Below are 14,221 nucleotides of genomic sequence, written 5' to 3' on the forward strand. Positions count from 1 at the left end.
GACTGACGGTGGGAATCTTTGAAAAGAAATAACACAAAGTGAACTGGACCTCAGGTCTATGATCCATTGCCGAGATTGGCTTAGAGTCGCCTGATCTGTATCATAGCCTCCATGGGGTTGTACATGAGGAAGAGAGTCAGAGGGGAAGACTAGCCCTCAACCTGGGGGTGAGCCTGTGGGAAAGAAGGCATAACCAGGCCTGAGTTGGAAGCAGCCATACTCAACCATGGGGTAGAATAAGGCCTCACAATCCAGGCCGCTAGCACACCTAGTCAGCTGCTGCCACAGCTCCACCTCCATTAAGTCCTTTAGTGTTTTTCTTGAAATAAGGGAATGGATACAAATAACATGTTTGGAATGTGTCCTGCGTGTACAGGCACTTAACTCCCTCTCTTAGCCTAGGGTGATGACTCAACAATAAAAGGTGAACACCAGAGTTCAGATCCCCAGAACCCGGACAAGAACCCAAGCATAGCGAGAAGGCGGAAACAGGTTGGATCTCTTCAAGCTCACAGGCCATCCAACCTGGCCTATGTGGTAAAGTTTTAGGCCAATGAGAGACCTTGTCCCAAACAAAAAAGGTCTGAAGGTACCTGAGAATCAACACCCAAAATTGTCCTCTGTCCACCCCAACACACACACACACACACACACACACACACACACACACACACACACACACACACAAGGCTCTGCTATTAGCTCCATTCTTTTGCCAGGAGGAAACTGATGCTTAAAGAGATGAATTACCTGTACACCCTTGCAGGTAACAAAACCAGATAGCAGCCAAGGCCTCCTAATCCCCACTTTATGTGCACAGGGGCCCTAATTCCTTCTCATGTGTATGGCAAATACCAGTTCCTTTAGAACCTAGAAATCCTCATTTTACTTTTTTTCTTAATTGTCCTCTCAGAATGCCAAGGCCACAAACACTCACATCTAGAATCTTCTGGAAACCTCTAACTTGAGTAAAATGTATCACACCAAAATCCTCCCAGTGGTTTTTCTTTCCAAACAACACTGCGTGGGGAAAGAGGAGTAGAAGCTCTTGTTCCTTTTTACAGTCTATTTTCTAGTGCCAGTGAGATGGTTCAGGGGAAAAAACTGCAGCCAAGCCCAAGGACCTGGGCTTGATCCCTGGCACTCATATGGTAGAAGGAGAGAATTGAAAACTGACTCAGGAAATACTCCTCTGACTATACAGGCACCATGGCACTGTGCTCGTTCTCTCTCTCTCTCTCTCTCTCTCTCTCTCTCTCTCTCTCTCTCTCTCTCTCTCTCTCTCTCTCATGCACGCTTGCACACACACACACACACACACACACACACACACACACACACAGCCTCAATATAATAAAAGGTTTTAAAGGACCTGTATCCATATATGAAGAAAATGATGGATGAAAAACTGAGCCAGTAAGAGAGAAAATTAATTGGGGATGGAGGAGTAGAATTAATATGACCAACTGACCATTTTACTGAACAGCCTTGACATAATTCACATCTCTAAGACTTCCTGTGTTGAAGAAATGAGAAAAGCAAGAAGGCATCAAATCCCCCAGCCAGCCCTGGGACCCAGTGTTGCTAGCACTTTGAGGTGGTGGGGTGGTCAGCAGTTTCAAAGCAAAGGCAGAGAGAGCAGCACAGAGTTCTTAGGAAGCCCAACAGGCAGGGGTGGAGTTCACTCACACCGAGAATAAATCACTGCCTTGATTTGTTTTCGGAAACCGCAGAGAGAAAGGAAAGCCTAGGCAGTAACTAATGCAGTCGTCTGCCTTCAGATTTCTTTTGTCTTCCATCTTTGAGTCTTGCCTACCAGACTTCTGTTAAAAAAACAAAAACCAAAAAACTAATCCACCTTTTTTTTTTTGGTCTGTGCATTGATTTAATAGTATCAAACCCTGAGGTCCTCATGGTCTGCACCTGGGTTGCTTTTTCCCCTAATGAAGCAGGAGAAGTGGTTTAAGCTCCTGCCGGGCTCCCTGTCAAAGCTACACAATGATTAACTCAGGTCCCCTTATTAGGAATGGGCTGAAGAAAATCCCTGAGTCATCAGCATTGGTGAGTGTTCAATGGAAAGATTACCTTGGGCACCTGAAAAATAATGGAAGGGCTCAATAGAGGGACCATTAAGGCCTCCTACACACACTAAGTCAGGTGGAGCACTGAGGCAATTAGCTGGGACATGGAAGCCAAAGAAACACTTTTGGACCTTCTGCCCTGCCCAAGTCAGCACTATGATTATTTAAACCCCTATGTGTTCTCCTGAAGAAACATTTTAATCTGTATCTACACATAGACACAAACACAGACACTTGCCCGTGTGCGCTCGCTCTCTCTCTCTCTCTCTCTCTCTCTCTCTCTCTCTCTCTCTCTCTCTCTCTCTCTCTCTCTCTCTCTCTCTCTCCCTCCCTCCACCCACCCACCCCCAACCACCACCACCAAAATAGTTGGGCAGATTTGAGGAAAACACAGCTAAATGACAGGTCCAGAATGTAGCTCCTGTGATTTCAAGTCCTATTGGTTAGTCTCTTAAGCCTTAGTTTTTTTCAACTGTATGGTGGGAATGTTTAATAGGGTCCCTGTTCAGAAGGTTCACATAGGGACTAAATACAGCACACAATAATTCAAACTCATTAGCAGTAAACACTCAAATTTAGGTTTTCACTTATTATTGCTAGATCTTAGAAGGACCTGAATTTTTGAGTGTTTGGAGAGGTTGGATTCTGTTTGAATGTCATGATAGGTGTCCAGAAACTGTGAGCCTCTGCAGCCTTTGGTCTAGAGCATCCTTACTTGCGGGCATGTAGCTGCGTGAGCCCCAGGGCTGTTTCCACAACCTCTCTTGATTTAGATCGCCTTTTCTGTTCTCATTTCCCAGGACAGGCTCCACCTGGGAACCAGAGTCAGAGAGCTAAGGAATACTGCCAGAGAAGGGGACAGTGATACCCCCATGCAAAGGGCTAGTCAGGAGGTGTCCCAGAGAAGAAAATGCAGTTCACAAGGTGCATATAACCCAGAGTACTTGAAAATTTGTGGAGGAGGAACAGGAGTCTGCCCGAGGGTCCTCCTGCCGGAGAATCAGCTCAGACACCTGACAGTGGCTCTCTGAGGGAGATCCCAGCTTCCTTTTTTTATAGCGAGAAATTGCCCTAGGATAGAGGTGCGAAGCTCCTCCCAGCAGAAAGAGGAGCACCAGCTCTCTCCAGGGAGCCACTGTTCCTGGCAGGTCCAGTTACAATAGCTGCTTGTAGTACTATTAGAGTGATTGGATGTACTTGGCTGGATGGTCTCATTCACTCCCAGCATCCCTTGGAGTAACTGCCCCCCTTACAGAGAAGGCTCAAAGGCACCAACATAGAAAATGGGCTAAAAGCCAGACTTCTGGCCCAGTGAATCCTGAACCTATACTCCTGGACAATAGGCAGGCTTCTTTTTTAAAGTTTAAAAAAAATATTAAAGATATTACACACATACAGTCACTCTTAGACACACTCATATTCACACAGTATACACCCACACCCACACACACATGCGTGCACACACACACACACACACACACACACACACACACACACATACACACACACTTTAGATGTCCACTGATGAAAAACTCCTTTAAACACAGAAGTTTGCTTTGGGAAAAAATCTTTTTTACCCATTAAAGAATATAGATAATACATAATGGACAATAGATTTGGATAGACTTGGAGAGCTGTCATTTATTTAATTCAGAGGCAGTGCCTGCTTCATTTTTGGAAAATCATGGTGTGTGTGTGTGTGTGTGTGTGTGTGTGTGTGTGTGTCTGTTCATCAGGGGGTTATATGGGAGTGAAAGGGCCAAAGAACAACCTCAGATGTTATTACTTGGGTACTATCTACTTTATTTTGAAACCGAGTCTCTCATTGGTTGGCCTGGAACTTATTGATTGGCTAGGCTTGCTAACCATACAGCCCCAAAGATCACTCAGTCTCCACCTCCTTTTTGAACAGGGTTTTGGGGCTCAAACTCAAGCCTTCATGCTTGCAGGCGAAAGCTTTCCCAGCAGAGTCGCTCTGAAGCCTGCACATGTGGGGTTTGTACAGATGAATACAAAGTCCTAGAGGCTGGGGGCATCTGGTCATTCTTCTACCCAGAGTGCAGCTGGCCTAAAGGCATGAAACTGAAAAGAACTGTGGTGCTTAAAGACCATGCTCCTGATTGGCCAGGGAAGGGGGGTCCCAGGGCCAGGTCTATAGGAGCAAGGCTGCTGCTCCTCCACCTCCAGGCAGGAAAAAAAAAAAAAAGAGAAGACAAAGCAGGGGAAAGAAGAGGGAAAGGGGGCTGTTCACCATTTCCTACCTCACAAAGAGGCCAGCATGTGAGAAGGCAGCCTGGGAGGTGCCCCTCAGCCTGGTAAAGAAACAGGTCTGCGACATGAGAAAGGGAGAACATGACCCTCAGAGATAGCCAGTCTCTGCTGGGACTGTGCTCTCTGGACATTTTCTTCACCCTTTAGTCAGTGTTTTGGAACTGCCATAATGAGGCTCAATCCCACATGGATGCTCTTTCAATAAGCAAGAAGGTTCCAGGTTCTAAGTCTTGCCCTTCATTTCCCAAGCAAGGTGTCTTCTGGCCAGTCTCACTTTCCTTCTAACAATACCTCCAGGCCCCTCTCATCTTTATCTTCAACATCTTCCCTCAAGTTTAATGGAGAACTCAAGACAATAATTTATCTCTTTCCGGTTATCAATAGGAATACAATTCCTGCCGCCGCCACCCCCCAAGCTATTTTTTTTCCTGTTATAATGGTGATAGGGAAAGATTAGTAAGGCCTGGTGGACAGCCAGATAAAGACTAAGCCGAGAGCTGAGGAGATGCCTCCCAAAGCCTGATGGCCTAAGCTCACTCCTTAGTACCTATGTGAAAGCCAGGTTCAGCAGCATCCTGCTATGGTCTGGCGCAGGCAGTACTGGCAAGGCGCAGAGAAGGATTCTTGGGGCTTACTCAAAAGCCGTTCTAACCGTGTCATTGAGCTCCAGGTTCAGTGAAACATCCTGTCTCAAAAAGCAATTAAGTGAAGAATGATCAGCAAGGGCACCTAGTGTTAATCTCCGGCCTACACACACACACACACACACACACACACACACACACACACACACACACATACACACACACACACAAGCTGGGACTGGAGGCTGTTGCAAGTATAAGGGTACATGAAGTTTTCATTCATGCCACAAGCCTGCCTCGTCTTCCCAAAGGACTAGAATTTGTAAGGAACAGAATTTGACTGGTGTCACTCTCTGGATTGGAACTGTGTTGTTAGTGGTACACGGAGAGAGTGGGCGTGTTTAAAGGTTGATCATTTCAGCTGTAGCAAAACTCCTACCAACTGCCAAGCGTCAACTTGACAGAGCAAAGGAGGTGGTTTCTCACTGACAACAGCTCTTTTGCCAGCACCGACTCTGACCACTGATGCTTCGGCTCCCTTCATCTTGTCTTTCATTTCCCCCGAGCTTTGAGAAGATGGGCAGTTCCAGAGGGGTAGCTGGGGCGCAGAGCAGTGCATGCACACCTGGCCTCCCTGCCTCGTAGCTGACAACATGGACACATAAATTCCTTAAACTCGAGCCCATTGACATATTTTGTGAAGTGAAAAAAAAATCATCTAGTAATTTGTAGCTATTACTGTATGTGGGGGGGGGGAACCTGGTGCTGTGGGCGAGGGAGCACCTTTTTGCTTGATTGTCTATATTTCGGAACAGGGTTTGAATGGATACATTTATAGAAGGCAATTGCTTTGGGGAAGTCCCTTTGTGAACCAACAGAGGGTCTCTTCTCCCAACAGTCTTCACCTAGAACTTCAGCTCTATTTGCTATGTTGACCACAGCAGTGTTTCAGTCGGGTCTGCTGAGTGCTTCTTCCTCAGCCTCCCTGAAGCCAGCAGCACTGGCCACAACTTTCCTCTCCCCACCCCCCACCCCCGTTCCTTCCCTCAGAGTCCCCTATCCAATCCAGGTAGTAGTCTGATGGAGACAAAAGGCTGAGTTAGTCTTGGCTCTCATGGCGTTTTGCAAAGGTCGGACACTGACCAAATTGTATTTGTGATCGGTGTCCCTGAAAGGCAAAAAAGGGTGTACTCTCAGGGAATCTATAGCAAGAGGAAACTGGCATCACTGAGATGCTATGACCTTATGAGAGAAAAGAAAGTGCATTGTCGTTTAGTAACTAATGGATGTGTGCATCCCCCATCTTAACCCTTACTTACCACGCATGCTCTCATGTTTCCTCACGTGATCAGACTAGCAGCCATACAAGGAGAGAGTTTTGTCATCCTGCTCCAGGACTCTAGAGACCAGACTAAGGGACTCAGGAGGCTTTCCCCATGGTGAAAGCAACTTTGATTCTCAAGGAGGAACTCTCTCTACCCTAGACACACTCCCTGGGATAATTCCTCAAACCCACTTGAGCATAGATTTTCTAAGTACCTGGAGCTCAGCCAGATTTGCTTGTCAGAAGCTTAACTTATGACAAGCAAGTCGGTTCTATGCTTATGACATGCTCGGACTTTGTGGGGGTTTTGTGCCATGCCAGCAACTGAGCCAGGCTCAGAGAGGTGAAGTCACCAGTATTTCACACAGTCGGCACCCAGGTCTGAGTGCACACGCCTTGTTTCAGCACTACTCCCTGTCGCCTAATTATGAATTTCATAGCCATCCCTTTCACATTTTGTATGTGTTTTTTACTGCCTAAAACCAAGAGGCACATAGCAGCAGCCTTAGGACAGCCATCAAACTTCTGCTTGAAAAACTTGAGGAAAACCACGCATGCCTTTTAAGCTGAGAGGGGCTCGCCACATCCCTTCGACTTCAAAATCTGAACTATCAGACACCAAGCATGGAAAATTTCAGGACAAGCTGCAGGCAACTAATAAAAAGCCAACATTCCTAGAATGCTGACACTCTTGACTTGAGAGGACTATCCTACTAAGTCCAGGTTTAGACCTTCACCTCTCTCTATTTTAAAGGCATGGAGGAAAATGTCACACTCTTGTGTCGGCTATAGGACGTGAAGTTGTAAACCTGCTTACTCACTCTCCCCAAACAGCAAGATCGTGGCTTAAACGACACTAGAGCATTTAGCATTTTAGTGCTGCTTTGTTTCTCCTGGCCAGCAGCATGGCCTGGCATGTCATCTGGACTCAACTGTGAACAGGAAACACAAACACTCACCTTACAGCCTGTTCTCTTTCCTCCTTAGGTGAAGGCAGCTTCCAAGTATGTGGATGTGCCTGTGAGTATCTGAACAGCCATCACTGTTTGTGTTTGGATTGTCTGTTTGTTTTTTGGTTTTTCAGTTTTGTTTTGTTTTGTTTTGTTTTTCCTATTTTCATGGGGTTTTGTTGTGGGGCTTATTTGTTTGGATTTTTTGAGACAGGACCTCTCTATGTATCTGGAGCCAGCCTAGAACTACCTGTGTAGACCAGGCTGACATGGAATGTGCTGAGACCCACCTGCATCTGCACCTGGTGCTGGGATTAAAAGCTTGTGCTTCACTTCCACCCATGACTATCTGAGCCTTGTGTTTTGTTTGATTCTATCTGTTTCTGTGTTTTGATTTCATGGTGGGTGCTGTCTTCACTCCTTGCCCCTGAGCTCTGTATTTCTAATACAGACCAGCACAGAGCAAGATTAGGACTGTGTTTTCCCACTGAAAAGAGGGTATAGCTTTCTGTGTTGGAAAGGAAGGACGGGTGTGTGGGTTAACCCAGCTCCCTCTAGCTTTTGTTCCTCTGGTTCCTCGTCACTCTGAGTCTTTCTGATCATCCAGCATGCTTACCTTACAGCCCTGAGTTATAAATTTCAACAAGGGCTCCAGTATTTTTTGCTTTAAACAAATACATTCTGAATTTGTTCATTTGGAGGTCAATTCTGCAATTGTTTTAAGGAAAACTTACAAAACTGGTCATAATTAGTACTGGACTCATTAATGAAGAGAGCCCTCAAAGTTCACAGAGAAGGCACTTGAAGTTGCCCAAAATTTACATTTAAATTGAGGTTAAGTACTACACATGAATGCTAAAGTGTGGGATTACCTGAGATAAATCAGAAGACATTTATAGACGGACTTTGCCCTGCCTATTAGCAAAATAAAATTGGAGAGATTTTTAAATATATTCCAATAAAGGGGGAAAGAAAATGATGCTGTTTCTCCATTTCTAACAAAAGAGGTGTGAGTCTATTATAAAATATTAAATTTAGGAGCTTATCTCAACAGTCACTGAGGGGCTGGTACTGAGCGGTTCTCATTCTGAACGTGGTTAAGTACCCTCCTTGTTCAAATACTTATTTGTGAAAATTTGTTTTTTTCTAAAAGGATTTATATTAACATTTAAATTCATTTCCCCAGGAAGCTAAGTGTGTAATGGTTTATTGGCTTATTTCTCAAAGGAAGACAAAATGGAAAATTGGAGTGAAGGTAGCATTAGCATGCATTTTGTTTGTTTAATGAAAGAATGTACAATCAATAATTATGCTTGAATTTATACACTACTTCTCATCAAGGGACCCCAACTCCTTCCTGTAGGCAGGGGAATGGAAAAAGAAAAAAGGCTCACAAACCACAACAAGAAGGACGTTTTACTCTTTTAAGCCCCAAAGTATAAACTCCCCCTTTATATGGAGTCTCTGACCCTGCTGTCCTCTCTTTAAAAGGAAGATGCCTCACACTTAGGCATGCTGCATGCATTAAATAGGACCACCTGTGTGGAACTCACGCAACCCTACCTGCCCTCATTAGACATTCATGCAGTGAAGGGCATTTTATAGTGTGAGATGCCCAGAGCTGCCTTAGCCCCGCCCTCCACTGGGTTTCAGAAGTGTCAGGAACAGAAATGCCTACCTTCCTGCACAGAGAGCTGAAGTCTGCTGCTGCTGTTTGCTGTATACCTCAAAACAGAAGGGCAGTCAGAGAATTACAGTAGGTCAGGGCCATGCTATTCAAGTGAGGCTCAGTAAATTAAGAATTTTGGTTTACCATCAGTATTAACATCAAACCACAGGAGAGTAACATTTTGGAAAAGTCAGAAAAGGCTTAATGTTGCCCATTTCTTATGCCTCAACCCAAAAATTCCACAGGCCAGGTCTAGCTTTATTTTGAAGATGGGGTAAAAAAAATGGACTCAGTACTAGTGAGAGTTTCCTATGATCAATAATCATAAAGACACTTGTCAATTGATTGTGCTCTATTGGTAAGATGAGGATGTGAAAGACATAGCAGAGTTTCTTTTCTAGAGGGGCAAAGGAAAATGGCACAGCACAGCCTTAGTATGGTTTGTCTACCATTGATGATTATAACAACCATTGCAGCCAAGGGTTGAGACTCACTACGTGCTCACCATGTTGTAAGCCCTTTGATATTTAATCTTTGTAACTTCTCCATTTTTAAAGATGGGAAAACTGAAATGGAGGCTTGCTAGCTCTAGGAGGGCCCAGCCAGCTGTCAGCAGTACAGCCCACACTTCAAACTATTCTAATCAACACCCCACCACACTATAAGATGGGTTTAGTCAATGCAAAGACACATGCTTGAATAGTTGGGCAATTATTCTAGTATTAGAAAACAGCATGATTAGTAGACCAACCCCACAATTGTACTAATTGTTAATGGCTTAGAACAATGCTACACTGTGAAAGTAAATTGATTAAATTTATACTTTTTTTGGCTAGCAACAGTATACTAAGTATTACAAAAATAAACAATCGGATAGAAGATCATTCTACGCAATACACGTACGTGTATGTTAGTATTTACATATAGAAAACGGCCATTTGCTTTTGAAGACAGTCCTGTAAGAGGCCAGCATTCATTTCATCCTGTTCAGCAGAAGAGGAAACTGAAGCATTTAGAAAGTTAAATAGTATGCACAAGGTCACTTGGGCAGGAAGTCAGCAGAGAAGAGTCGGGAATGTCGGATGAGGGTGGAGCCCTCTGCTCCAGTTCCCGAGAGACAATGTACACACCAGCAGCCTTCCAGTGACATGTGCACCTTGGAAACTGGCTAAGCAGCACAAATAAAGAAGTTGGTGGGTAGGTTCACAGGGTGGGCAGGTGAGTAGGTTTGGTTTTTGTTCACTAAAGAACCAGTTCACTAACATACCACACTTACCCATTTCAGTCACTGGTGCTCATACCACGATGTACAACAGGAGGCTCTAATTTAGCAGCTCTAGGGCAGAGCCATTGAAATCTTTCTAAAATGTGTTTCCCATTCTTCTATAAAAGTGCAAAAACCAGTGGGCTAAAATCAGTAATTCTTGACCTGAAACACCCAGACATTTTTGTGTTATTTTGTTTACTGTTTGTTTGCTGTTTTCATAAGCGTTATTTCCCAGGTTGCTTGGCAGATAAATTACAACAGATTCTGTTGGCCGCAGCATCATTTCTATAAAGCTTCATGGGCCCTTTGTCACTTGCAGCCAGGCTTGTAAACACAAATGCAACTCTCTTAGGTTACACTCTTAGCTCTTTGTATTGTATTGTGAGATTTCTGACACATTGAGTTTAGACCCATGTGAAGACCAAAGTGGCACTATTCCTCATAACTCAGGACATTTCTCTTAAATCTAGAGTTTGACCCTTCCTTATACAATTGGCACTCATACTAAAGGCTTGCTTACAATGCCAAAGATTAGAGTTTGCCTTCCCTGTCTAGAAATATCTGATAGGGACAAGCAGAGATCAAAATGTCCCATTCTGTCAGTCTGTCCTAGCCATATCTAAAAGCCACCAGTTAAAGGCTGATCCTACTATGGGGGCACAGTGCTGATACAGTGCTTAACTTATCTAGTGATATAAGTTGTACAGCCAGGTATGTCTTTCAGCTTGTAATTAATGCTTACAAGCCAGTTTTCTTACCTGTGAGCAATATGGAGTTTAGATGTTTTGGTGGGAAATCTACTTAAAGTGTATTCCTCATCCCTTCTGCCTTTTATACCCCTGCCATTTTAAGTGATGTCCTGATTGTAACTGAACCTCTTCTTAGGGACTCAAGTGCCCCACCAGGACTACCTGTCCATGGTAGCTGCATAGTGGTTTGCTCCTTGCAAGGCCCCTGGGATATAAGAACAGTTCCCATTTTCCCCCAGTAATCCCAACAGTTGGTGAGCGTGTCTGATGTCCTCGCAGAACAGCACTCTCTCCTCAGCACGCCATTCTCAGACAATTTCCTTCTTCCCTCTTCTCCATTCCAAGACCGTGAAGGGATGGAAGTCCAGCCTTTTTGAATCAGAGTGGTACTCACATCAAGGAAGAGCTGTTGCAAGCAGGAGAAAGAGAACTGATTGTGCAGAGATTTCGTTCATATCTGTTTACTATCTCCATCAAGTCTCCTTTTCCTTTCTGAATCTAAATTAGATCCTAGTAGTAAATTTTAATATCAAAGGGAAGGGATCATAGTAGGTCAAAGTTATATTGGAATGTGTGACTTTCAAGACATTTTTATATACATTGTTGTAGCTGCCAGTCATAATCCTTGAAGGTCAGGTGGGGAGATTTTAGTCCCACTTTGTGGCTCCATAACTAGGGCCCATATATGTTCAAATGGTTTGCATAGCTTTCACCTTGGGGTGGAGTAATAATCCATACAGTAAAATGAAGAGTCTAAAAAGGTGGTTACTAAGGGAGTTGGTCACTCATTCATAGATCTGTCCATCCAGTTAATAGGTGCCAGGCATCATTCCTGTGTGCTAAGAAGATAATTAAAAATTAATCAAAGTTCTGCTCTTTATGACGCTTATGTCCTAAAAGGAAAAGGCAGATAAATTCTCAACGCTAATACATGGCACAGTGTCAACTCTTGGTAAATGACATGCCGATAGATAAACCCATAAATCAATGAGAATCAAACCAAATTGGTTTTCTAAGCAGGAGTTTTGCCTCTCAGAAGTGTGCCCTTTTAAGGGAATGAGCTTTACTGAAAGAGAAGGCATGCTGAAGTTCTCAGTATTGCAAAGCACTGCTCCCAACACGGTAAGTTACTAATAGGCCGCTTGTACTTGGCCTTGGCACTAAGATGTACCCAAGAAAAGGCTCTATCTCAAGTATCACAGGGAAAAAAATGAAACAACTACAACAAGTTTCTCAGGTTCCCCAGGTAAAGAGCCCATCCCTACTAGGAATGTCTTTTGATGTGCAGCTGCCAAGGGAAAAGAACTGATGGCCATTGCTCCCATCTCATTGGAGAACTGCTATTGTTTTGTATCATAAAACTGGTACAATTATAGGACCATCCTGGAAACTGCTCCATCCATTTGCTGAAAATTGCTTAGAAGTGTAACACTTGATACTGTGGCTTTGGGGTGTCCCTCATTGTTTTTCAAATTAATACCTTGTCATTGTTTCAGCATGTGTTAAGAAATGTTACTAGCATCCCAGGGGCCAAGCATTGGCCCTTTGCTTGATAATTGTAAGCTTTGTAACAGGGGAAAAAAATACAGTCCTACTGTTTCCAAACCTTCCTCATTTTCACCCTGGAAATTACACAGAAGTGTTAACTAACTTCAATTTGCAGTGCCTGACAGTCACGTCTTGTAGAGAAATGATACTTTGTGATCTAAGGTAAATCATAGTAATGAAAACTAATTTTTTTAGTTATTAGCAAGCATACATCTCCACTGTAGAAATTTAAGGGGTTTATGGCAGCTCTCCTAATGACCCATATTACAGTGTTTTAATAGGTTTCTTTGGAGATAACTTTGATTTCTGACATTTCAAGCAGTGTACATTCTGGTTTGGTTTTATTTGTATGTTTTTTTTTTCACAATAAATCATTTCCTAACTACTGGACGAACCACCTGCCCACCTCTCAGAAAATCTAATTAATTTAAAAATCAAGCCCCCTTTTCCTGTCTTTCTTTTCATTCATTCATTTATCATTCACTCATTCATTCTTCATCCATTTTTCTATCCCTAAAGTTCCAGGCAGCACTGGAAAGCAAGGATAAACGGCTCTGTGTCTGGTCTGAGTACAGTACCTACAAACATCCCCCAGATGCTCTCAGGCTAAACTCTGCTTCTGTGGGTCTTGAATTGAAGTGAATAGTCACTAAGATAGGATTTCTGAAGTACTTTTCCTATGTTGTTTCACAGAGAAAAAAGGATAGCAGAAGACAGAGAACACTTAGAATTTGTAATAGTAGTTTATATTTAAAGGAAGGCCAAGCCAGGTGTGGTGGCGCACCCCTTTAATCCCAGCACTAGGGAGGCAGAGGCAGGTGGATTGCTGTGAGTTCGAGGCCAGGCTAGCCTACAAAGTGAGTCCAGGACAGCCAAGGCTATACAGAGAAACTCTGTCTTGAAAAAACCAATAAAAAAATAAAAAACAAAAAATAAAGTAAGGCCAGAGCATGCAATTGGATGATCCAGAATTATGTCTATCAGACAAGTGAGAGAGAGAGAGAGAGAGAGAGAGAGAGAGAGAGAGAGAGCCTCTAAAATTCCATTCCAGTCTTCTGGAAAGCATGAGGGTCTACTATCAATTTCTTCTGGTCCAGAACAGAACAGAGGTGATCATGAAAATAGAAGGAAAGATGCAGGGGCCATGGGAAGAGGAAAGGTAAGTGGGCTGACCAGGAACCCTCAAGGTCTGAAGATTCCATTTTCATTATGTTCTTGTTTATTTGCAGAAACCCGGGATGGATGTGGCCGATGCCTACGTGACTTTCGTCCGCCACTCTCAGGATGTCCTTCGTGATAAGGTCAATGAGGAGATGTATATAGAAAGGTTATTTGATGTAAGTAAATGCCTTCTCCTCCTTGCAACCCAAGGAGGAGACCCTCCAAAATGTGACAAAATAAGAGACAGGAGGATAAGTCACATTTTGAGAAATTGGATTGGTCCTGATTCAAAGAGAATCTCTTCCTCTCCCTCTGCCTTAGGCTCTTATCTGTCCTGTCTGTTCTGCTCCCACTCCTGGTGTGGCTGTGTCTGGTTCCCGGTCTGTGTGATATGTGGACGGCACACAGCCTCCCGGCAAGCAGGCATGTTCTGCGCGGAGCTGGCGAGGCAGACTCCTTGAACTGGCAAAGACCTTCTTCCCTCCCCTTTCTCCTACTTGCAATCTGGCCTTTCGTAAAGAATATATTCCCACTGGGGATGCTGAGGCCAGCAACCACTATCCTGGGGGTATTGCCTCCTTGATGCCAGCTGTGGCATGCAGATGTGCAGTAAATGT

General features: G+C 43.9%; 1 protein-coding gene across 10 annotated transcripts in view; it reads left to right on the plus strand.

The window, feature by feature from the left end:
- Window positions 1–14,221, plus strand: part of CADPS (calcium dependent secretion activator) — a 438,873-nt gene that overhangs the window by 386,253 nt on the left and 38,399 nt on the right. For all 10 annotated transcript variants that reach the window (XM_084795416.1, XM_084795414.1, XM_084795422.1 and 7 more), the window contains 2 exons: window positions 7,248–7,280; window positions 13,673–13,780. In XM_084795416.1, the coding sequence (XP_084651542.1) occupies window positions 7,248–7,280; window positions 13,673–13,780 (141 nt within the window). The remainder of the gene's footprint in view (window positions 1–7,247; window positions 7,281–13,672; window positions 13,781–14,221) is intronic.

This window comes from Acomys minous, assembly GCF_964271855.1.
Source record: "Acomys minous genome assembly, chromosome: 9".
Lineage (NCBI taxonomy): Eukaryota > Metazoa > Chordata > Mammalia > Rodentia > Muridae > Acomys > Acomys minous.